This window comes from Cetorhinus maximus, chromosome 9 (assembly GCF_964194155.1).
Source record: "Cetorhinus maximus chromosome 9, sCetMax3.hap1.1, whole genome shotgun sequence".
NCBI classification, from domain to species: domain Eukaryota; kingdom Metazoa; phylum Chordata; class Chondrichthyes; order Lamniformes; family Cetorhinidae; genus Cetorhinus; species Cetorhinus maximus.
In genome coordinates, this window is record NC_135887.1 from 51,060,314 (window position 1) to 51,087,078 (window position 26,765).

A 26,765-nucleotide genomic window follows, 5' to 3' on the forward strand; every position below is an offset into this window, starting at 1 on the left:
AATCCTTACCTGGGAACCTCTGAGACGGAATCCCCAGGCTTGATAATTAGGTAAGCCGATTCATTCTACAAAGCCTGTATTCCCTTAGTGTTGGAATTTTACAGCTCTGTTTGTAAGCTAAAGAAAAAAAATACTTTCCCAATCTTGGAATCATTCAAGTGCAAAGTCCTGTAGACTAGTATAAAAGCAAAAAACTGCGGATGCTGGATACCTGTCCCACACCCCCTTAAACCAGCTTATATTTCACCTTTTTTCTATTTTTCCTTAGTTCTGTTGAAGAGTCATATGGACTCGAAACGTTAACTGTGTTCCTCTCCGCAGATGCTGTCAGACCTGCTGAGTATTTCCAGGTATTTTTGTTTTTGTTTTGGATTTCCAGCATCCACAGTTTTTTGCTTTTATATAAGAATTAGTAGTTTCTTATTTTAAAGACAAGTTATCCAGGCAAAGGTCACAAGCATACCAATTTTCAAAGATTACAATAAAAAAATTAGATTGAATAGGAAGCAGCGGTTGAGTGATTCAAAGCTTGAGATCTAAACATATGTAGGAGGAAGGGAAAACTGAGGGAGGCAAGGAGTTAGTTTGAGAACTGATGGGATAATGGTGGAATCTACATATCAATACTGGGAGTGAGTAGGGTGGCTAATTTGGAGCTTAGCTGAAATAAGACAGGAAGACTAATGACCATAACAATTCTGGTAAAAGAGAGAGAGCTAATATACTACAATACCAGTTGATGCTTTGTACTTATTATTCAGTCAAAATAATTACAAAGTATATTTAATATAATTATTGTACAATATATATTTTCTGTTGTTCACCTGCCTACACTACACATCTCCATCGTAATTTCAATGAATGGAAAGTGCAGAAAACCCTCCTCCCAATTTGTATTCTATTTATTACTGTCCCGATACATTTTATGAAGGGAATGCTTGTAGATTAAGAAATATCAACTGAATCATTAGCAGTGTGATGCTGTTCCTTTTTATGGTTACCAAGAATCAATGACAGTTCAGACTTTTTAGTGACTGATTTCATGGACAAAGTACAGCCCTCAAAACTATGAGCAATGATTATGTTAAATCATCTCTACAGGCTCAACATAAATATGCCAAAAGTCCTTTCATCTTATCTATCTTAATCAGGTCCAATGGCTTATCAATTAAATTGGAACAACTAGATTGGCCATATGATTATCTGAAAACAATGAAATGCTTGAAAGCAACAGGAAATCTTTCACATGATCACTACTGGCGAATGAGATACCCTTGAAAGTGTCTTCAGAATTTAAAAGCTCACAACATATCAACCACTGAGATTGCTCAACAAGGAATAATATTATAAAAGAACACTGATTTACATAGTCATACATGCATTATTAATAAGAAAATTTGCAACAGGCCTAGGTTTAAGACTTGAGTTGAGAGAAGGGTCCCACTTATATGGCAAACTTTCTCATATCCTGGCCAAAATGCAATTGAAGCAGTTGGAACACTCCTCACAAATTACAGGAGCGTATTCAAGCCTTGGATTTTTTAAATATAAAGCTAGAAGTTGTTGAGGAGTAAAGAAGAAATGAAGTTTTGTGCTGGCAGCTTTAGCAATCTCTTTCTCCAATGGCTGTTGTAGATTAGAGCAACAATTATAATTTTACATTCAGGTGGTTAAACCAGATAATTGTGTCAGGAGTAGCAGAGTGTATCGCTTTGATGCTCCTTTTGTATTTTTAAATCAGGCATTGCGTCGTTATATGTTCCATGGTCTGTTCTGGGTGACTACAGCCACACACCAGAGAAGTTATAATTTTCCATCAGGTATTCACATCTGCCATAGTTTGATCGGATGTGGTTTAGGGTTATCCATGAGCTTCACAGAAGTCTGAAGCCAGGGATCTTCTACATCAGGTCTTTGTAACTTCTCTTGATCTCCATTCAATTTTTTTTATTTGTTCATGGGATGTGGGTGTCTCTGGCTAGGCCAGCTTTTATTGCCCATCCCTAATTGCTTTTGAGAACTGAGTGGCTTGTTAGGCCATTTCAGAGGGCATTTAAGAGTCAACCACATTGCTGTGGGTCTGGAGTCATATGTAGGCCAGACCAGGTAAGGACAGCAGATTTCCTTCCTTAAAGATGTCAAATGAATTACCAAAGCTTCAGTAGATGAAGATTTCAGTTTGTGAATGCTTAAACTAAAACTTAAGGACATTAGAGAACCAGATGGGTTTTTAACAACAATCAAGGATGGTTTCATGGTCTTTTAATTCCAGATTTTTTATTGAATTCAAATTTCACCATCTGCCATGGTGGGATTTAAACCCAGGTCCCTAAAGTATTACCATTGTTCTCTGGATCACTAGTCCAATGACAATACCACTACACCACCACCTCTCCCATGGTATTTCAAGCTTCACAAGAATTGAAGTCTATTGGTAAAGGTTAAGCACATGCAATGTGGGAGTTTTACTTCGAGAAAGTGAGGTTAAGAACGTCAGTAGGTGTACCATGATCAGGTGAAGGTGAGATGACAACCTACACCAAGACTTGCAAAAGATACAAAGCAACTGTGCCTTCCTTCAAAGAATTAAAAGGAATATGTGATTTTCATTGCCAAGTAGGGGTAATAAAATAAAGCTGTAATGACTCGCCTATTACACTGCAAAAGAAATGGCAGTTGCTGATTGTAGTCAACAAAATAGTTTTGTTGTGTAGATGAAGGGATTTCACTGATAGAGAAAAAACAGAATGGGAGTCCTCTCCCTAGGAAATTGGAAAACAAACCATTATCTATACAGGCAGAGTAAAGAGAAGTATGCATTACCAGACCTGGTAAAGGCAATATAAAGATGTCAAATGACTTACCAATGACTTCACAATGAAGTTTCAGTAGATGAAGATTTCCGTGATTAATCTGTTTAAACTAAGCCTCAAGCCATCTAAAACGTTTCCATATTGAGTAATAGATCTCAGGAGGCTTAGTTAACATGTACGATTGACAAAAATCGCTCAAGCTTAAGTTGTTGAAAGCATCTAGTAAATGGATCAACAAATGCACTAAAAAATTAAAAGAGAGACACAGTAGTGGCAACCTTCTGTCTCATAAGATAATGGTTTGTGTTGCGGTGGTCAACTCTGTGTTAAGCATTGGCCAGTGTGGCTCAGAAGTCCCACTCTGGGATGGCAGTCTCTGCTGCATTTGCTGCAAAGGAAGACCGGGCTGAGAAGGTTTATCATGGTATGGTGGATTTAGTCCACTTGTTGAGCAGAAACTCTAAACTCCAAGCACCCATTGAAGCACCACTGAGGTGGGTGGTTGCTGACCAGTGGGACAATATGATCCATCTCACCACTGGATCAGCCCATAGCACCCATTCCCTACCCCAATCAAGTTGGGCTTATCACTTGTAACTGCTGTCTCCTATGTTGTGTTAATGTTTTGCGGAGAAACTGAAGTGTCCTCTCCAGAGGACAAAGCTGGACAAAATTTACGGAGACCCTGGACTACCCAAGAGTCAGGCTCCCCCTCTCGACCTCCTCGGTTGAGTTCAAAGGAATACAAAGCATTACGTTTGGCACCGGTTGCAGGAAATGCCTGAAAGATGACATTTATACATCAGTCCGCCTTTTATTCACCCATAGCTGGGAGTTTGGTTCATGAGTGCTAGGGCCTGTCCACATGCCAGTGGGCTTGCACACTCCATGTCTGGGGTCAAACCTCCTCCAAGTTCCTCTGAAGGCTTAGCCTGGGGCCACAGGAGGTACAGCTGAGCACTTGCCGATGGAGAAGCTGTGTACTGACAGGGAGAGACCTGCATATTTGTTTCTCTTTGCATTGCTGCTAGTCAGTGTAGGGTGAAAATGAGGAGCAAACTAGCACACAAAAAAATGGAAAGCATGCTCTCTTACCCCACAAACTAGACATATTACATTGACTAGTTAGACACACAAGAGATGCAGTAGGAAATGCAAATTAGTACATATATCAAGGAGGATTTTTGACAGAAATATTAAGCTCCAATCTATCCATTCCAAAATTGTAGAATGAAAATAGGGGAACAAAGCAGAAAAAGCTGGAAGTGTGATGCCAGAGGCTGAGCTTGAAGAAATGTTTCTTTTTAACTTAAAAGTAATGGGTTAAAGTGCTTGGCTAGAAATTCAGAGGCCTAACATTACATCTTCGTTTCTCTAAGATATATTGGCTAAGAAATTGAAAGAAAGTAGTGTCATTTGAATGGTGCATTAATGTCACTCAGCATTATAAATTTGTTAAATATCCAACAGTTTGCAGAGTGAGAGAGATGTGCTCTGAGTTCCAATTTCTCCACAAATTACTGGATGATTTGCACCACTCTGCTGTTAGGCTCACCAAAGCTGAGAAAGTCCCTTCTTGTCCTGAGGCGCCCTACTGAACTTAATGTTAATCACAAAATTGTTGGTATCATGATTTTATTTGGAATTATCCTTACCTCTGCAATTTAAGGCTGGTAATCAGTGTTGTGGATGACCCTGGTAATTATATGATTTATGATCCTGACATGATCCCCAATCTTGGAGACCCAGAACTGAGCCAATGAGGCTGTGGAGTCTCAGTCCAGCAGGGAGTGAATAGTTTCTACAGGATTTTTTTAATCTGATTTGGCATTCTTGCCATCCACTCTCCCCTGAGTGTCGTGAAGCAAGCATGTTAAGGAGGCAAAGTTGTTTTGACTCAGAATAGGGTCACTCATTTGAATGCCGGTGGTTGGAGAAAATGAATTTGTGGTTCCTAAAGCTCTCCACCACTGCAGTTTTCCTTGTCTCATTTCTGGCTCTGTTGCAGACTAATTAATAGAGATTTATGGCTAATATTAATCAAAATCTCCATTCTAATTGTATCATAAGACCACCACGATGGCAGTTGGCAAACTATATGGACTCTGGTTTTTTTCTGATCTAGCAATCCCGATGTTCCTTTAAAATCAGTGGAATGTTGTTCCCTCTGGGTGTTCCAATGTTTGTGATAATGATGGATGGGGTCACTAGCTCCATACCTCATGGATCAAGAATGTTTTACACAACTACACTGCCATTAACATCTTAAAAACCAATACAGCAATTCCCAAACATAACTGGGTTAACAATGTCGTCTTCTTATTCTCGTAAAAAATGTAAACATTTCCTTTCTCTGAACCCACTTTACCCCTCTATTCCCCTTTGTCTAATTCATTCCACCTTACTTCTCTATATTTTGCTGTATCTCTATCCTTTCCTTTAATCAGTTAAGGAGATAAGCCATTGAATACATTGTTCATGAGGTCCCAGATACGGCATTGACATTGTTGTGCCATAAACAGGTGTCACCGGTGAGTATAATTAATGTCATTGGCCACCAAACTTGCCCAATTTCTGGCCAACGTAAACAAAATCAAAAACTCTTGCTTAATAGTGGCAGCAACAGAGGGTCTAAATCCCTCTTTTCATAGAAAAAGCCTGTTTCTCTCTGCATTTAATAGCAGTAACAGAATTCATTTGAGATTGCACATTCCCAATATTTCATTAGCGGTTTGTTAATTCAAGACTTCCAATCCCAGTTTCTTCTGAAAACCACCACTCAAGGCATTGCTGGAAGATGCAATCTTTAAAGATTAACTACATGTAAGCATCTCAGTCAATGGTTATATTGATATATGACAAAGGCAGAAAGATTTTGTGGAAGGAAAAATGTGAAGCTGTGGACGGTGTAAAGACTCTAAATTTACAGTATATATAGGTTACTGTTGTAAATTTTTAAATCAGACCTTTTTGCCAATTTTCTCTTTTCCCCTTCTGTATACAATGAAATCTTCCTGGGGTGACAGTCATCCTTTCCTATCTTGCACAGTTAGTCAAAGGCCCAACTGTTGAAAATTGATTATCTACAAAAGCTGTTGCTGTAGCCAAGTTGCTAATGACTCCTGCACCATATTTCTTGTTTGACTCTTGTCAAGAGGAACTCCTCCCCTTCGTTACAGCAGAATGAAAACACTCCAACATTCCAAGCGGTCCATCTGAAAGGCCCTTATGGAGCAATGTGGCTCCCCCACAGAAGATAATAATCACGCACCCTTAACTAGAAATGGGATCCAGGTCTCCCCACTTAGATAGACGACTTCTGTTAGCAGAGTGCGACAATGGGAATTTTGATGTCAGGATTGTTATTGGAGGAATGGTCATGCCAATAACTCCAGAGGGCACACGTCTTGAAGACATCTGAAAGGAAACTATCAGGACCAGAGACCTCATTGGAGCCCATGAGTGAAGGATCTGATAATGGGCAGGGATAAACTTGATGTCAGTCACAATAATAGAAAAGAATCGTGCAATGGATGGATGCTGCTAACCATGATTAAGTTAGAGTAAGAAAAGAGAGGTGGTTGTCCTCTTTGGAAGACAGTAACTGGATCAACAGAACAGAAAAGGGTTAAGAGGAAGATTTGCAGAAGCTTTGAGGCACAGTTTTGCCAAGTGACCAAAATAACAACTGCCAGAAAGCCAGGGAACAGCAGCTGAATGTTATTGTTATTACAGCAATAGTGGATTTAAAGACATTATGGAAAGATGAAGTTGGCTTAGGATGCTTCAGATGATCCAAAATGGCAGACGCATGAGATTCAATTTTACGAGGCAGAACAACAGGCATGACTGAACCAAATTGCCATGTTAGGGATAAACAAGACAATATTATTTACCACAAAAGGGAAGTTTCATAAGTTTATGAATAAACTAAACCATGAGATTTATGGAAAGGTTGAACTTAATCAGTAATGTTCTTTCTTAATTAAAACTCAAAAGTTGTATTTTTGAGTACAGTTTCTGAGCAAAGCTTGTATTGGTGACAGCTGCCGGTATAAGTCACATTGTTTGTGCATAGGCATGACACTTCTTTTTAAATTTTGCCATGTGCCTACTGCCCTTGCCCCACGGGTTTGGGAGATGCAATCGAAAAAAGTTTAGCAAGTTGCTGTAGTGCATTTTGGAGCTTGCACATACCACAGCCAGTATGAATAGGGTGCCAATCAAGTGGGCTGCTTTGTCCTGGATGGTGTCAAGATTCTAGGCTGTTGTTGGGGCTGCACTCATCCAGGCAAGTGGGGAGTATTCCATCACATTCCTGACTTGTGCTTTGTAGATGGTGGACAGGCTTTAGAAAATCAGGAAGTGAGTACTCACCATTGAATACCCAACCTCTGACCTGCTCTAGTGACCACTGTGTTTAAATGACTAATCCTGTTAAGTTTTGGGTCAATGGTAACACCCAGGATGTTGATCGTGGAGAATTTAGCAATGATAATCCCATTAAAAGTTAAGGGGAGGTGGTTAGACTCTCTCTTGTTGGAGATGGGCATTGCATGGTACTTGTGTGGTGTGAATGTTACTTGCCATTTATCAGTCCAAGCCTGAATGTTGTCCAGATCTTGCTGCACTGGACGCGGACTGCTTCATTATCTGAGGAGTTGCAAATGAAACTAAACACTTTGCAATTATCAGCAAACCCCCCCACTTCTGACCTTATCATGGAGGGAAGTTCATTGATAAAGCAGCTGAAGATGGTTGGGCCCAGTACACTGCCCTGAGGAACTCTTACAGCGATGCCTGAAGACATTAGGCTCCAACAACCACAGTCATCTTCCTTTGTGCTAAGTATGACTCCTTAGTGGAAAGTTTACCCTCTGATTCCCATTGACTTCAATTTAACTATGGCTCCTTGATGTCACATCCAGTATTGCCTTGATGTTAAGGGCAGATGCTCTCACCTCACCTCTGCAATTCGGTTCTTTTGTGCATGTCTGGGTCAAGGCAGCAGTAAGGTCAGGTGTTGTATGGCCCTGGCAGAATCCAAATTGAACATCAGTTAGCAGGTTATTGATGAACAAGTGCCACTTGATAGCACTGTTGATGACTCCTTCCATCAATTTTCTGATGATTAAGAATAGACAACTGGGCAGCCAGCAATTGGCACACAAGTGCTCACAAAACTGTAATAGTGACAAAATATCAGTGCTGTACTGTTGGTTTTTTTTTACAATTATAGAAGACACTGTCTTCCAAATATATTTGATGATTACTCAGCAGGAACTGCCACAATTGTGTGTGCAATATACAAAAATAATGCAAGTTTAATTTTATTTATAGGCTTTATAAATCAGGTCGATAGTTGATTTGTGTTGGACAGTAGGGGCTGCACAATGTCACAAGCTCAGAAACTTTTACTTTGACCATGCAAAAAAATCAGAACATTATTATTCTCAAAATGGCTACTTCAGTTAAAGTTGTGTTACATTTATAATTAAAACAGCAGCATTCTTTAATTACTGTTGGCAGCTATCACTGAAGATTATGATTTTGCCATTGATAATCTGCTCCTTAAAAACAAAATCACTGATTTTTAAAATAAACAGATACTGATTTCCAAATTATCACAACTGTTACCCTAGCAAGGCTACAGATTCAAGATGGATGAGATGGGTAGAGTGTAGTCGCCACTCACACCAACCTGCATCTCAATTCGTTTTATGGGCTGTCCTCATGACAGCACCAGCTTTGACAGGTTCACCATTGTGTCATATCATTCTACCTAAATCTAAAATGAATGGCACTTTCTGGCTTAACAGTACAGTGTATTGACAAACACATTGAAAAATAATTGTTTGGACAAAATAGGTTTTGATAATTTACCCTTATTTAGACAATGCACTTCTAAATTTCATTTCTTATCTTATTTCACTTCATATTTATGATCCTGTATTTCTTATATTCTTACGAGCATGAAACATCTGAATGCCAAGTAGTACCTACGCAGAGTTATCTTGCCACAAACTGATGAGATTCATGTGGAGAGATTTTGAACTGAGAAATTTCAAACATGCAAGAAATAACTTTGTTAAATTGTAGTTAGTAGCTTCAACTGCATCAGTATCTGCATAGATGAATTAAATATATACGTAACTGAAAAAATGCTTTTAAAATCTGTTATTTTCATTTTATGTGGAGTAATTCTGTTCAATAGTCTAATTTGTAGGCTTTCAGTTTGATTTGGATGAATGGTGTACTCATGTACACAATGTACAATGGTGGCTACAATCAAAGCCAACTACTATAAATCTGAGTAATTATGTAGCCTTGCATAACATATAACATACCTGGGAGGGAACTAATCTCAAGTGTCACAATGTCATAAACTACTAGAGTTTTTAATAAGCATCACTGTACATTTAAAATGATGTTACAGCATTGAAATAATGTTTGGACATCTTATTTATTGAAGTTTGGCTCTGTTTGTGCCATCAGCATTAATATTTTCCACCACATATATATAAAAAGAGGCTTTTCTATAGCGCCCATTTGAGCTAATAGCCTAGAGGTTCCATCTGCATGGGTGGTGTCTGAAACATCTTATTTTCAACTGGAGTCTGGAGTTGTCCACAACCACCCCACCCCCACTCACCAATGGCTCTTCACCACTTCACAAATCAGAGAGTTCAACAGCATTGATTTGGAACTTTGCTTCACTATTTCCATCGCTTAAGGAAACTAAATGGTCAATGAACTGAATCACATGCCAGTGGCTTTACATGTTTTTTAGTTCTTTCATGGGATCTGGGCATCACTGGCTAGGCTAGCATTTATTACCCATCTCTAGTTAGGTGGTAGTGAGCCACTTGTCTTCTACAAGTAGTGTCAACTGAAACCAGCGTTGTCTTGAAGGAATTCCAACTCAAGACTGCAAGCAAATGATCCATTGGTTCAAATACAAGGTAACAGATCAGACATGAAATTAAAATTGGATTGTGGAAAGAAACAGTGTAATTAAATTGACACATGTTGTCAGGGAAAATGGAAATCAATTAGTTTCAGAGATTCGCAAATTAACATACAAAGCAGATTAGTGCACTTCAGCAAAGGTCCTTAACTGGTCAACGTTATTATTGACTACAATTCATCCTGTATTAGAACAACCCTGTAATGCTTCCGGCACCTACCAACAAATAATGAAATTCTAATGCGTGGGATCAGGTTCGTATAATTCCTTCCAAAACACGTCAACCATTGTCTAGGATGATTTTTCCCACCTAACACTAGATGGAATCAACTAGTCAAATAAACCTTTCATCACTATAGTTTGACACCTGGTTTCAACGTCTGAATCTTTTGTGGACTGCCACGCAGTCCTTCATTATCTAGAATCCTACGCATACTTAACGAGCCTTTAGGTGCTAACGAACATGAATCAATATCGAGATTAGCTAGTTTTATTTTTGAATTATCTACTGGACAATTTCTTGGCCCCTTTTACACAAAAAGCATTTTGACCTCAAATCCAAGTCACTTTTGTTGTATGAAGAAGATTATGAGAACAAAAAGTTCTCAGGTTCTAAATTTATAATAAGATGAAATTCTTTTACTGTAATAATGCAGGGAATTCTGCAGAAAATGACGTGTATCCCAACTCATCCAAAGGGGACTAAAATGTTGGCAGATGCACCACTTACTGAAAATCTTCCAGGGGACTAAATCATTCCGTTCTGAACTAATAACCCAGTTTGTAGTGTAGGAGCCTTAATTCTGTTCTGATGATTGATGCTAATGTTAAACTGTCTGGCCTTAAGATTTGATTCCAATTTGTCAGTGCTATATCTCATTCCCATTTAGTAGGATATACTCATATGCAGGTTACTCAAAGCTGCTTCAGCTACTCACATATGGCCAAAGGGCAACTGAGACTTGTCTCATACTATAGACGGATAATCGGATACTGATGCCAATTGTTGACAATATAGAATTCCTGCAAAACCCAGACAATTAACTCAAGCTCTTTTCAAAATCCAAATACTAACAGGCTATCAAAATACTGTGAATCAGATATTATTGCAGCAATGTTCCCTCTGAGTATACGATTCATTGATGAGGAAATGCTTGTAAAAATCAGTGCTAAGGAGTGGTTTACAAATCTCTGACACTAGTCTTCCCTCACCTTTGCAAAGCCTGTGTCTTGTGATGGAGAAGCAGAAGACAGTTGAATGTATATAAGAGTATTGCCAACAATTTAAATAGCAACATCCTCTAGATACACCAGGTACCACTTAGGATCAAAAATGGATCATGCTTCTTCTAATATCACCCTATCAAACATTTTAAGAACAATATTTCAACAAAAGGATCTGTCAAAACAAAAATTGGAGAAGGAATATCCAAATTAAGATTCTGCTTCTCAAACATTCATCTTTTCCACTGCCTTCGTTTGGATAATGTGATGAATGCCATGGCTTAAAGAATGTAGGGTTATATTTACCCTGTTCATTTAATTTAGCAAAAAAAGTGTGGATACAAAGCTGCTAATATCGCTTCTACTCACGACTGCTTTTTTTTTCTAAACTGAAAATACCCATTGGTCCAAAATATTATGGGGCGTAGCTTCTGAGCTCACCAGTGTCCTAATTTGGGTTGGGGGGGGGGGGGGGGGGGGGCGTGGAGTGTGTACCTCAAAGGTTCATTGGAGAATCCCCTTTGCATTTTCCCAGGTAAGGTTTGTACAGCAATTGCCTGGAAGTGCAAACTTCCCCTGGGCAATGGCCCTGCACTGGGAGCCAGCCGAAAAATGCGATTTAAATTGCAAACTTCGGATAGTTCCGAATGGGTTACACCAATAATTACCCAGAAAAAGTTATTAGAATTAAAACCATTTCTAATTTCTGGGTAACTATTGGACAGACCCACACCAACCCCGCACAGGACTGCCCCTACACCCACGAACCCCCAGGGAACTTCCCCCAGCAGCCCACAGGACTGCCCAACCCCCCATGGGACTTCCACCCCTCCCCACTCCCTGAACCCCCAGAGGTCTCCTTCCAATCCCCCCACAGGACTCCCCCAGCCCCAAGGGGACTATTCCCCCGCCTCCCCACCGCCAGGCCCAACTCTCACCCCCACACCCATCCCCACCCCCCACAAAGGCCCGAGGCCCGAACCTCCCACCCCTACCCCCTCCAGTAAAAGCCTACATACTTACCTTATACACTTACCTTCTCCCTGGCCTGTCCTGGACCTTTAAACTTACATGCTTTATGGCAGCTTGTGCTGTCAAAAAGGGGGCACAGCTTCCTTCTCTTCGACGGAGTCACACTCAATGCAGGGCCCCAGGGATGCGCTGCACTATCCAGGTCTCGCCTGGCCTGAGCCGGAAGGTAGGGTAAAGTAACTGGGATTGGAGTGACAATCTGACACTGATTGCCACTCCGAAGAAGTTCAGGCCCTATGTAGTCCTTTTAGATTTCAATATGACTAATTGTTCACAAAACCCCTTTTTAACATTGCGCTGATGCAACAGTTGAAAATCATTGTTAGAAGTGAGAGCAAATTAATGTGATGGCTGAAATAAAATTTTCAAATGACAAGATAATTAGTCAACTGAATAATTCGCATGTTTTGATTAAGATCCACAAAAAAAATTTCCAGCAAAGAAAAACAGGTGACATTGCTAATAGCAGAAAAGCATTTTTCATTTAGAAGGAACCCTGCTCTTTAAATAACTGCACATTTCAAATTAAACTCTATTTGATATAGAGCTGCCAATTGCAAGACTTACCTCCTATTGACGTTTCTCAATTTCAGTATTAATAGAATGATACAGCACAGGTGACAGCTATTTGGTCCATTGTGCTTATGCTGATTTTTATGGTAAAATTGAAGTTCGCAATTTGCAGTTCTCACATTAGATCACTTAATTGGTCCAATATCCATGGGTGAGAATGATAACTACTTTTGCTAAAATGCACCATAATCTTGATATATTAGAGAATCAGGCATATAAATTTACTTGTGTCTCAATTGTCCCCATTGTTATTTTCTGAATGTTTGATAAAAGCAGAGATATGGTGGAGTATTCCTGAGGAAATATAATGTGCAAGGAGTGCTTTCTGTAATTCATTGTTTCCATTTCAAAAATTTGAGGGGGGCGGGGGAGAAAGGAAGAAGGGAAATCAAATTGTGTACCAAGCAAACTGGTGTAGGGTAAATGAGAGGGAGAGAGCAGTGACACTTCATAAGGAGCATGAGAGGGAGAGAGCAGCAGGACTTCATGAAAAGCGTGAGAGGGAAACAGCAGCCTTACTTCATAAAGAGCATGCGAGGGATAGAGTAACGAAACTTCATAAAGAGGTGCGAGAGGGAGAGAGCAGCAAGACTTCATAAAGAGGTGCGAGAGAGTAGTGAGACTTCATAAAGAGTGTGCGAGGAAGAGAAGGAGACGATTGGTGAGTGATAGGTGAGTAAACATTTTATATAAAGTTTAAGGTATGTCAGTGCAGCTTGGCCATGTGGAATGTGCATCCTGTGGGATGTGGGAAATCATGCAGGTACAAAGTGCCCTCGATGACTACATCTGCAGGAAGTGTCACCAGCTGCAGAAAATTGAGCTCCGGGCTGCAGAACTTGAGAGGCAGCTGGAGTCACTGTGGTGCATTCGCAAGGTTGAGGACTGCGTGGATAGCATGTTTACAGAGGTGGTCACACCACAGCTAAGAAGTATACAGGCAAAGAAGGAATGGGTGACCACCAGAGTGTCTAAGGAAACAGGCAGGTAGTGCAGGAATCCTCCGAGGCTATCTTGCTCTCTAACCGCTTTTCCATTTTGGATACTGGTGAGCGAGATGATTCCTCAGAGGACTGTAGCAAGAGCCAAGTTCATGGCACTGCAGGTGGCTCAGCTGCACAGGAGGGGAAGTGTAAGATTAGAAGTGCCATAGTGGTGGGGGATTGCATAATTAGAGGAGCAGACTGGCGTCTCTGCGGCCATAGATGTGTCTCCAGGATGGTATGTTGCCTCCCTGGTGCCAGTATCAAGGATATCACAGAGCGGCTGCAGGACATTCTTTTAAGGGAGGGTGAACAGCCAGAGGTCGTGGTCCACATTGGGACAAATGACATAAGAATTAGGAGCAGGAGTAAGCCTTTCGGCCCCTCAAGCCTGTCCCGCCATTCAATAGGATCATGGCTGATCCGCCCCAGGCCTCAACTCCTCTTTTGTGCCAGTTCCTCATGGCCCTCAACTCCTCCATATTTCAAAAATCTATCTACCTCCCCTTTAAATACTTTCAGTGATCTAGCCTCCACAACTCTCTGGGGTAGAGAATTCCAGTCATTCATTACCCTCTGAGAGAAGAAATTCCTTCACATCTCAGTTTTAAATAACTGTAACTATGTTTGAGATTACCCCACTAGTGGAAACATCTTCTCAACATTTACCCTGTCAAGCCCCCTCAGAATCTTGTACGTTTCAATAAGATAACCCCTCATTCTTCTAAACTCTAATGAATAAAGGCCTAAACTGTTTAGCCGTTCTTGATAAGTCAAATCCTTCATCCCAGGAATCAGCCTAGTGAATCTCTTTTGAACTGCCTCCAATGCCAGTAATCCTTTCTTAAATACGGGGACCAAAACTGTACACAGTAGTCCAGGTGTGGCCTCACCAACACCCTGTACAGTTGTAACAAGACTTCCCTATTTTTAAACTCCAACCCCCTAACAATACAGGCCAAAATTCCATTTGCCTTCTTAATTACTTGCTGCACTTGCATGCTAACTTTTTGTGTTTCACGCACAAGAACACCCAGATCCCTCTGTGCTGCACTTTTTTGGAGTCTCTCTCCATTTAAATAATAGTCTGCCTTTTGATTCTTCCGACTCCACACTTTCCTACATTAAACTCCATCTGCCAAGTTTTTGCCCACTCACTCAACCTATCTATATTCCCTTGCAGATTTCTTATGTCATCACAACATGCCCTCCCACCTATTTTTGTATCATCAGCAAATTTGAATACATTACACTCTGTCCGCTCCTCCAAGTCATTACTATAGATAGTAAATAATTGAGGCCTTAGGAGTGATCCTTGCGGCACTCTACTAGTTACAGTCTTTCCAACCTGAAAAAGGCCCATTAATCCCAACTCTGTCTTCTGTGTGTTAACCAATCCTCAATCCATGCTAATACATTACCCCCAATAACATGAACTCCTATCTTGTGCAATAACCTTTTATGTGACACCTTATGGAATGCCTTCTGGAAATCCAAATACACTACATCTATCGGTTCCCCTTTATGAGCACTGCTTGTTATATCCTGAAAAAACTCTAGCAAATTTGTCAAACATGATTTCCCTTTCATAAAACCAGGTTGACTCTGTCTGATTGCATTAAACTTTTCTAAATGTCCTGCTATTTCTTCTTTAATAATGGACTCTAGCATTTTTCCAAAGACAGAGGTTAGGTTGACTGGCCTTTAGTTTCCTGCTTTTTGTCTCCCTCCCTTCTTGAACAGCGACATTAGCGATTTTCCAATCTGCAGGACCCTCCTGGAATCCAATGAGTTCTGAAATATTTCAACCAATGCCTCCACTATCTCTGCAGCCACTTCCTTTAAAACCCTTGGATGCAGGCCATCAGGTCCTGGTGACTTGCCTGCCTTTGTACTATTAGTTTGTCAAATACTTTGTCCCTCATGATAGAGGCTGTTACAAGATCTTTTCTCCCATTAGCTCCTTGCTTATCTGATATCCTTGGGATGTTTCTCGTCTCCTCCGCCATGAAGACCAATGCAAAATATTGGTTTAAATTATGTCATTTCCCTGTTCCCTGTTATCAATTCTGCAGTTGCATCCTCCAAGGGTCCCACGCTCAATTTAGCCACTCTCTTTCTTTTTATATACCCGTAGAAGCCCTTGCTGTTTTTTTTTATATTTCTTGCCAATTTACTTACATAATCAATTTTCTCCCTCTTTATTAGCTTTTTAGTCATCTGCTGCTGGTTCGTAAAAAATTCCTAATCCTCTGGCCTACCACTAGTTTTCACTGCTTTGCATGCCTTAGTTTTTGATTGGATGCTCTCATTGACCACCTTTGTTAACCACGGGTGGTTCATCCTTCTTATCAAATCCTTCTTTTTGACTGGGATAAATTTTTGCTGAGCGTTATGAAATATCTGCTCAAATGTCTGCCACTGCTCATCCACTGACCTTCCCCTCAGTTTATTTTCTGAGCCCGCTTTAGACAATTCTTTCTTCACACCTCTGTAATTGCGCTTATTTAAGTTGAGGATACTGGTTTGAGACCAGAGTTGCTCGCCCTCAAACTGAATTTGAAATTCTGCCACGTTGTGATCGCTACCTCCTAGAGACATAGGCAGGAAAAGGGACAAGGTCCTGAAAGCAGATTTTAGAGAATTAGGAAGGAAATTGAAAAGCAGGACCTTAAGAGCAGTAATCTCAGAATTACTCCCAGTGCCATGTGCTAGTGAGCATAAGAATAGGAAGATTGAGCAGTTTAATACGTGGCTGGAGAAATGGCGTAAGAGGGAGGGCTTTAGATTGCTGAGGCATTGGGACCGGTTCTGGGGCAGGTGGGACCTGTACAAGGAGGACAGGTTATAACTTAACAGGACTGGGACTAATGTTCTCATGGGGAGGTTTGCTAGTGTTGTTGGGGAGGGTTTAAACTAGATTGGCAGGGGGATGGGAGCCTGAGGGGAAATTCAAAGGTGAAAGGAGAAAAACTGGCAGTGGGAAGTAGAGGAGTATTAAATGATAAGGAGGCTATATCAGTGAGCACAGGCTGACAAATTGAACTATGATATTATTGCTATAACAGAGACCTGGCTCAAAGAAGGGCAAGACTGGGCGTTAAATAATCCTGGGTACAAGGTATTTAGGAGAGCCAGGAAAGGAAGAAAAGGGACTTGTGGGATGGCGGGGGGGCGGTGTGGTGGTTGGGTGGCAGTATTGATAGTATTGATAAAGGATGGTATCACAGTACTGGAGAGCGAGGATGTTCCACAAGGGTCAAGGATGGAATCTCTATGGCTAGAGGTAAGGAACGAAAAAGGTGCAATAACATTGATCGGTGTAGTATGGAAACCACCAACTAGCGGAAGGGGTGTAGAGAAACAAATTTGCAAAGAAATTACAGAGAGGTGCAAGAATTATAGCGCAATTATAATGGGGGACTTCAATTATCCAAAAATAGACTGGGATAATAATAGTGCAAAGGGACAAGAAGGGTGAGAGTTCCTGAAGTGTGTTCAAGATAATTTTCTGCAGCAGTATATTTCTGGTCCAAGAAGAAGGCAGGCACTATTGGACCTGGTTATGGGGCATGAGTTGGCCCAAGTGGATCAAATAACAGTGGGAGAGTATTTAGCGGACAGTGACCATTGTATCATAAGGTTTAGGTTGACCGTGTATAAGGACAAGGAGCAAGCCAGAGCAGGGATAATTAATTGGAGGAAAACGAACTTCAATGGGATGAGAATGCATCTGAGTCGAGTGAGTTGGAATCAAATGTTGGTGGAAAAGATGGTGGATGAACAATGGGCTACCTTCAAAGAGATAATATTGCAAGCAATGTCAAGGTATATCCCCATGAAGGGGAAAGGTAGGACAAACAAATCTAGAGCACCCTGGATGACGAGAGAAAAGAGGTGAAGATGAAAAGGAAGAAGTATGCAAATGACAGATGTCAGGTAGAAAATACAATGGAGAATCAGGCTGAATATAGTACCAGAGGGGAAGTGAAAAACTAATCATAAAAGCAAGGAGGGAGCATGAAAAGAGACTGGCAGTTAACATAAAAGGGAATCCCAAGGTCTTCTACAAACATGTAAATAATAAAAGGGTGGTAAAAGAAAGGGTAGGGCCAATTAGGGATAAAAGAGAAGACTTGCATGTGGAGGCAGGGGAGAAACAGAGGCATTAAACGAGTACTTTGCATCTGTCTTTACAAAAGATGATGATGCTATCCAGGCCGAGGTGAGAGAGGAGGTAACTGGTACACTCGAGTGTTTGAGGAATTTACAATTGAGAAGGAGGAAGTATTAGAAAGGCTATCTTTATTTAAAATTGATAAGGTACCAGGAGCAGATGGGGTGCATGCATCTGAGGATACTGAGGAAGGTGAGATTGGAAATTTCAAAGGCACTGGTGATAATCTTCCAGTCTTCCTGAGACACCAGAGTGGTGCCAGAGAACTGGAGAATTGCGAATGTTGCACCCTTGTTCAAAAAGGGGTGCAAGGATAAAGCTGGCAACTACAGACCAGTCAGTTTGACTTCAGTGGTAAGGAAACTTCTGGAAACTATAGTTCGGGACAAAATCAATAGTAACTTAGGCAGGTACGGTTTAATTAAGGAGCATGCATCTGAGTCGAGTGAGTTGGAATCAAATGTTGGTGGAAAAGACGGTGGCTGAACAATGGGCTACCTTCAAAGAGATAGTATTGCAAGCATGGATTCAGTAAGGAAAATCATGTTTAATCAACTTGCTAGAGTTTTTTAAGGAGGTAACACAGAAGGTTGATAAGGGCAATGCTGTTGATGTGGTGTCTAAAGGCATTTGATAAGTGCCACGCAATAGACCAGCTCATGGAATAAAAGGGAAAGTAGGCACTTGGATAAGATATTGGCTGAGTGACAGGAAACAGAGGGTAGTGATAAACATTGCTTTTCAGATTGGAGGAAGGTCTGTAGTGGAGTTCCCCAAGGGTCAGTGTTGGGACCCTTGATACATTAATGACCTAGACTGTGGCGTGTGGGGCATGATTTCAAAATTTGCAGATGATACGAAGGTTGGAAGCATTGTCAACTGTGATGAGGATAGTCTTGAACTTCAAAAGGACATAAGACATGTTGGTGGATTGGGCAGACAAATGGCAGATGAAGTTCGATGCAGAGAAGTGTGAGGTGGTTCATTTTGGCAGGAAGAATGTGGAGAGACAGTATAAAATAAAGGGAAAAACTCTAAAGGAGGTGCAGGAACAAAGGGACTTCGGTGTATATGTACTTAAGTCATTGAAGGTGGCAGGGCATGTTGAGAGAGCAGTTTATAAAGCATATGGTACCCTAGGTTTGATTAATAGGGGCATTGAGTACAAGAGGAAGGAGGTAATGTTAAACTTGTGAGACATTAGCTAGGCCTTATCTGGAGTACTACATCCAATTCTGGGCACCATACTTGAGGAAGGATGTGAGGCATTGGAGAGAGTACAGAGGAGATTCACAAGAATGATTCCTGGGATAAACAACTGTAGCTATTAGGATAGATTGGAGAGGTTGGGTCTGTTTTCCTTGGAGAAGAGAAGGCTGAGAGGAGACTTGATAGAGGTACTCAAGATCCTGAGGGGTATGGACAGAGTAAATAATGAGAAACTGTTCCCACTCAAGAGTACATCAAGAACTAGAGGGCACAGATTCAAAATAATGGGCAAAAGGAGTAGAGGTGATGTGAGGAAAATCTTTTTCATCCAGAGGGTGGCTGGAGTCTGGAAGGAACTTCCTGAAAGGGTGGTGGAGGCAGGTTCGATCAAGGTATTCAAAAGGGAATTGGATTGCTATCTGAAAAGAAAGAATGTGCAAGGTTATGGGGATAAGGCAGGGGAGTGGGGAAAGGTAGAATGCTCTTTCAGTGAGCTAATGTAGACTTGAAGGGCCAAATGGCTTCCTTCTGCACTGTAAAGATTCTGTGATTAAGATCACAGAGTTGAATATGTGGCTCAGAGATTGGGTATGTGAGAAATGAGAATTGGTTCATGGGGCACTGTCATCAGTACTGGGGAAAGAGGCAACTGTACCATTGGGACGGTCTTTACCTGAACCGTGCTGATGAACTGGTGAATCATATAACCAGGGCTGTAGAGAGGGCTTTAAACTAAATAGTAGAGGGGATGGGGAGAAGAGTTCACGTGAGGGGAGATTTGGAAAGTTAAAGAGAAAGGACAAGGCAATAGTGTAGGGTAGCGATGCGGATTATGATAACCAGAGTGTGACAGGTTTGTTATGTACAAACATAAGAGTGCACCAACAAATAAGGTCAGAGTAGGAAAAGTGATAAAAAGATAAAATTAAAGGCTCTTTATCTGAATGTACACAGCATTTGTAACAAGATGGAATAATTAATAGCACAAATAGAAAGAAATATGTACACTATGATAGATGTTACAGGGACATGGTTGCAAAGCGACCACGATTGGGACTTGAAAATCCAAGGATATTTGACATTTTAAAAGAACAGGAAGAAAGGATAAGGAAGTGCAGTGGCTCTGTTAATAAAGATTGATATCAGTACAGTAGTGAGAAATGATCTTTGTTTAGAGGATCAAAGTGTAGACTCAGTTTGGGTGGAAATACCAAGTAGCAAAGGAAAGAAGTCACTGTTGGGAGTAGTTTATAGGCCCCTGACAGTATCTACACTGTAGGACAAAGTATAAATCAAAAAATAATAGCAGCTTGTGAAAAAGGTACTGCAATAATTGTGAGAGATTTTAATCTTCAAATATATTGGCTGTATCAAATTGGCAAGAGTAGCCTGGAAGATGAGTTTATAAGAGTATATTTTGGAGAGTATTTTAGAGCAATATGTTCTGAAACTAACCAGGGAATGGGCTATTTTAGACCAAGTAATATGTAATGAGACAGGATTAATAAATGACCTGACGGTAAAGGATTCCCTGGGTAAGAGTGATCATAATATGTTAGAATTTAACATTGTTTGAGGGTGAAAAATTTTGATCTGAAACTAGTGTCTTAAACTTAAATAAAGGCAAATGTAAGAGTATGAAAACAGAGTTGTCTAAAGTGGAATGGGGAAATAGATTAAAAGGTAAGATAGTAGAGAAGCAGTAGCAGATACTTAAGGGGATATTTCATAACTCAACGAAAATATATTCCATTGAGAAAGAAGTGTTCTACAAGAAGCACCATCTGTGGCTCAAGGAAGTTAAGGATGATATCAAATTGAAAGAAAAGGTGTATAATGCTGTAAAGATTAGTGGTAGTTCAGAAGATTAGAAAAATCTTAGAAACCAGCAAGGATGACTAAAAACATAATAATGAGGGAGAAATTGGAGAGAAAGCAAACTAGCAAGAAACATAAAAACAAACAGTAAAAGCTTCTACAAGTATGTAAAAATGAAAAAAAAGTAGCTGAAGTGAGCCTTGGTCCTTTTGAGGGTGAAACTGGGGAATTAATAATGGAAAACAAGGAAGTGGCAGAGAATTGGAACACTTATTTTGTATTGTCTTCACAGTAGAAGAGACAAAATCATCCCAAGAATAGTAAAAAAGCAGGGTGCAAAAGGGAGAGAAGAGCTTACGACAAACATGATCACTACAGAAAAAGTACTAGAAAAACTACATTGCAAGCCTACTGACTCCCACAGCTACCTCGACTACAGCTCCTCACACCCCGCTTCCTGTAAGGACTCCATCCCATTCCCTCAGTTCCTTCGCCTCCGTCGCATCTGTTCTGATGATGCCACTTTCAAAAGCAGTTCCTCTGACATGTCTTTCTTTTTCCTTAACCGAGGTTTTCCACCCACTGTGGTTGACAGGGCCCTCAACCGTGTCCGGCCCATCTCCCGCGCATCTGCCCTCATACCTTCCTCTCCCTCCCAGAACCATGATAGGGCCCCCCTTGCCCTCACTTATCACCCCACCAGCCTCTGCATTCAAAGGATCATCCTCCGCCAACTTCTGCATGATGCCACCACCAAACACATCTTCCCTTCACCCCACCGGTGGCATTCCGTAGGGATCGTTCCCTCCAGGACATCCTGGTTCACCCCTCCATCACCCCATTCACCTCAACCCCCTCCCAAGGCACCTTCCCATGCAACCGCAGAAGGTGCAGTACCTGCCCCTTTACTTCCCCCCTTCTCACCGTCCAAGGGCCCAAACACTCCTTTCAAGTGAAGCAGCATTTCACTTGCACTTCCCTCAATTTAGTCTACTGTTTTCACTGCTTCCAATGCGGTCTCCTCTACATTGGAGAGACCAAATGCAGACTAGGTGACCACTTTGCGGAACACATTCGGTCTGTCCACAAGCATGACCCAGACCTCCCTGTCACTTGCCATTTCAACACACCACCCTGCTCTCATGCCCACATATCCGTCCTTGGCCTGCTGCAATGCTCCACTGAAGCTCAACGCAATCTGGAGGAACAGCACCTCATCTTCCAACTAGGCACTTTACAGCCTTCCGGACTTAATATTGAGTTCAACTACTTCAGATCATGAACTCTCTCCTCCATCCCTACCCCCTTTCCGATTCCCCTTTTTCCAATAATTTATAATTTTTTTACAAATATATTTTTCTTTTCCCTCCTATTTTAAAATTTATTTCGATCTATTGTTTCATCTCCACCTTTTAGCCCATTTCGATCCCTTCCTCCCACCCCCACTAGGGCCATCTGCCATTTGCTCGTCCTGCTTTCTACCCTTAATATCCCCATTAGCACATCCTTTAGATAATATCACCACCGTCAACACCCCTTTGTCTTTTTGTCTATGACATCTTTGGCAGTCTCTTCTTGGCCTCCACCTATCACTGGCCCCCTATCGAGGTCTACCTGCCCTATCCACCCCCCTCTACCAGCTTATATTTCATCTCATTTCTATATGTCTTAGTTCTAATGAAGGGTCATATGGACTCGAAACATCAACTGTATTCCTCTCCGCGGATGCTGTCAGACCTGCTGAGTTTTTCCAGGTATTTTTGTTTTTGTTCCAGCTTATATTTCACCTCATTTCTATATTTCGTAGTTCTGATGAAGAGTCATACGGACTTGAAACGTTAACTGCATCCCTTTCTGCAGACGCTGTCAGACCTGCTGAGTTTTTCCAGCTTTTTTTGTTTTTGTTCAGATTTCCAGCATTCGCAGTGTTTTGCTTTTATTATACTAGAAAAACTAATCAGACTAAAGGCTGACAAGTCCCCTGGACCTGATGGCCTACGCTTCGGGTCTTAAAGGAAGTGGCTGCAGAATAGTGGATGCATTGGTTGTAATCTGCCAAAAGGACAAATGAGTCATTTTCAGGTTGGCAAACCGTAACTAGTAGAGTGCAGAAGGGATCAGTGCTCTAGCCTCAACTATTTATGATCTTTATTAATGACTTGGATGAAGGGACAGACTGTAGTTAAACAAAACTTTCTGATGATAGAAAGATAGATAGGAAAGCAAGTTGTGAGGAGAATACATAAAGTCTACAAAAGGATATAGACAAGTTAACCATGTGAGCAAAAAATTGGCAGATTGAGTATTACGTGGGAAAATCTGAAGTTGTCCACTTTGGCAGGAAGAATAGAAAAGCAGATTATTTAAATGGGGAGAATGCTGCAGTACAGAGGAATCTGGGTGTCCTCATGTATGAATCAGAAAACGTTAGCATACAGATACAGCATGTAATTAGGAAGGCAAATAGAATATTGGCCTTCATTGCAAGGGGGATGGAGTATAAAAGTAAGGAAGTCTTGCTACAACTGTACAGGGCATTGGTGAGACCACACTTGGAGTACTGTGTACAATTCTGGTCTCCTTACTTAAGGATGGATATATTTGCAATGGAAGCAGTTCAGAAAAAGTTCACTAGGCTGATTCCTGGGATAAAGAGGTTGTCTTACCAGGAAAGGTTGAGCAGGTTGGGCCTTTACTCATTGGAGTTTAGAAGATAGAGAGGAGAACTCATTGAAACATATAAGAATTTAATGGGGGCTTGACAGAGTAGATGCTGAGAGGATGTTTCCCCTCATGGGGGAATCTAATACGAGGGCGCAGTTACAAAATAAGGGGTCTCACATTTAGGAGGGAGATGAGGAGAAATTTCTTCTCTGGGGGGTTGTTAGACTGGAAATCTCTTCCCCAGAGAGCACTGGAGGCAGGGTCATTGAATATATTCAAGGCGGAGTTAGATTTTTGATCTCTACCAGGGTCAGGAGTTATGGGGCCATCAGGAAAGTGGAACTGATGCCAAGATCAGATCAGCCATGATTCTACTGAATGGCAGAGTAGGCTCGAGGGGCCGAAAGGCATATTCCTACACCTATTTCTTATGATCTTATGAATTTCACACAAATGCTCTAATCTCAGGCTGCCTCAAACCAACAATCCTAAAAATATATAACAAGGGGTCACCGAGGAACACGATTAAGAGTATAGGTATCTTCACTCAATGTTTTAAGAATTATATGGCAAGTAAACAGACTGCACTTCATCATTAAAATAACAACAGGGCTTCAAATGCAAATTATGACCTTCGTAACATTGTGAATAAACACTACTGCAGAGATCTATAGAAAGTTGGAGCACAGGCTCGACACACAATGTGGAATTGCTCTGCTTTATTCCAAACTGCCACCTGGAGAGCTTGGGTGGTCACACGTTATTGCTATAAACACGCATCTCATGTATTATCTTTCTGCGATCCATCTCCCTTTTGCAGCAGCGTTCCCACTTTGTAAGAAACTTGGGGTCAATGGGCAAGTGAGAAATGTGGTGTGCTTTATTTATCAATGGCCTTTAGGTATACAATCACAAAACATTATACAGCTTACAAAACAATTAACTATTTTGTCGCAATTCTGATTGCTGTAGTGGGGAAAAACAAGAAAAATTTCCAGGGAAAAGCACATTTCTGCATTAGTGGGAACACTGCTTCCAAAAACACACTTTCCTCAATAAATTCATTAAGGTCTGATATATTTCAGTTTGAGACTGCAGATTCAAGTGAAGGATTCCAGAAAGCTTTCACAATGGACTTACTAAATTGAATTTGATCAAGATTTGAGATGGTGACCTCCAGCCATTTATAAATTTATGAATTCTTGAAACTTTTGAGGCTGAGAATATTATATGGCTAAAGCTAACCCTGAGTCTATAAACCTGACACGTCCAGACAAGAGGAAATCGATTGCAACCTGTTATTTTGGGGAGGTTGCAATATTGTTGATTCTGGGGGTAAGAGTGAGGAATGGGCCAAGGGGGTGAGAGAGGGAGAGCAGGCAAGAGTGTAAGGGACCTTGAAGGGATAGAGGTGAATGGGTGAGGGAGATAAGGGCAGGGGGGTGTGTTTGGGGGTGGGGGGGGGGGGGGGTGTTTGGTTTGGGTTGGGGTGGGGGGTGAAGGGAGGGTGAGCTGAGGGAACGGGGTGGTACAGGGGTGAGGGGCTTGGGTGCGAAATGGGGGAGGGGGAGAATTGACAGACCTGCAATTGACTCCAGTACCGCTCTAGCTAATATCTGCTGATTGTCGAGCCCTTAGCGTTTCTCGAGTCTCCAGTGGAGTGAGACACTGGCTGGGTGGCAGGCCGGGGCTAAGTGGGGAAGGGAGCTGGGGGAGTTGGGTGGTGGGGAGGGGATGGAAGGTGTGGGGGATGTTAGGAGGGAGACAGTAGGGGATGCGGGGGGGGGGAGAAGAGTAGGGGTGGTGGTGGGGGGGGGGGGTGGAGAAGAGTAGGGGATGGTGGGGGGGGAGAAGAGTAGGGGATGGTGGGGGGGGGAGAAGAGTAGGGGATGGTGGGGGGGGGAGAAGAGTAGGGGATGGTGGGGGGGAGGAGAAGAGTTGGGGATGGTGGGGGGGAGGAGAAGAGTAGGGGATGGTGGGGGGGGGAGAAGAGTAGGGGATGGTGGGGGTGGAGAAGAGTAGGGGATGGTGGGGGTGGAGAAGAGTAGGGGATGGTGGGGGTGGAGAAGAGTAGGGGATGGTGGGGGGGGGAGAAGAGTAGGGGATGGTGGGGGTGGAGAAGAGTAGGGGATGGTGGGGGTGGAGAAGAGTAGGGGATGGTGGGGGAGGGAGAAGAGTAGGGGATGGTGGGGGGGGAGAAGAGTAGGGGATGGTGGGGGGGGAGAAGAGTAGGGGATGGTGGGGGGGGAGAAGAGTAGGGGATGGTGGGGGGGGGAGAAGAGTAGGGGATGGTGGGGGGGGGGAGAAGAGTAGGGGATGGTGGGGGGGGAGAAGAGTAGGGGATGGTGGGGGGGGGAGAAGAGTAGGGGATGGTGGGGGGGGGAGAGAAGAGTAGGCGATGGTGGGGTGGGGGAGAAGAGTAGGCGATGGTGGGGGGGGGAGAAGAGTAGGCGATGGTGGGGGGGAGAAGAGTAGGGGATGGTGGGGGGGGAGAAGAGTAGGGGATGGTGCGGGGGGGAAGAGTAGGGGATGGTGGGGGGGGAGAAGAGTAGGGGATGGTGTGGGGGGGAGAAGAGTAGGGGATGGTGAGGGGGAGAAGAGTAGGGGATGGTGGGGGGGGGGGAGAAGAGTAGGGGATGGGGGGGGGGGGGAGAAGAGTAGGGGATGGTGGCGGGGGGGGGAGAAGAGTAGGGGATGGTGGGGGGGGGAGAAGAGTAGGGGATGGTGGGGGGGGGGAGAAGAGTAGGGGATGGGGGGGGGAGAAGAGTAGGGGATGGTGGGGGGGGGGAGAAGAGTAGGGGATGGTGGGGGGGGGGGAGAGAAGAGTAGGGGATGGTGGGGTGGGGGGAGAAGAGTAGGGGATGGTGGGGTGGGGAGAAGAGTAGGGGATGGTGGGGGGTGGAGAAGAGTAGGGGATGGTGGGGGTGGAGAAGAGTAGGGGATGGTGGGGGTGGAGAAGAGTAGGCGATGGTGGGGGGGGGAGAAGAGTAGGGGATGGTGGGGGGGGAGAAGAGTAGGGGATGGTGGGGGGGGGGGAAAGAGTAGGGGAGGGGGGAGAAGCATAGGGGAGGGGGGAGAAGAAAAGGGGAGGGTGGGGGGGGTGTGGGGTGATGTGGAGGGGATGTAATGGGGGGTGGGGGATTGTTCCGCGCTCGCTCGCTCCCTTTCTCTTGGTGTGTCCGGGCTCCGAGCCCCGGTACCTACCCCCGTCCTCCCCCGAAGCTGCTGTACTGCTGCTGCCGCTCCTCATAACTGTCGAAATCCGCCATGGGCCCGGCTCGAGACAGGCAGCGGCCGCCAGGACC

At 42.7% G+C, this 26,765-nt stretch overlaps 1 protein-coding gene across 1 annotated transcript in view; it reads right to left on the reverse strand.

The window, feature by feature from the left end:
* Positions 1–26,729, reverse strand: part of eif4h (eukaryotic translation initiation factor 4h) — an 82,868-nt gene extending 56,139 nt beyond the window's left edge. The window contains exon 1 of the mRNA XM_078548714.1: positions 26,665–26,729. Within this exon, the coding sequence (XP_078404840.1) occupies positions 26,665–26,729 (65 nt within the window). The remainder of the gene's footprint in view (positions 1–26,664) is intronic.
* Positions 26,730–26,765: the final 36 nt, after the last annotated feature.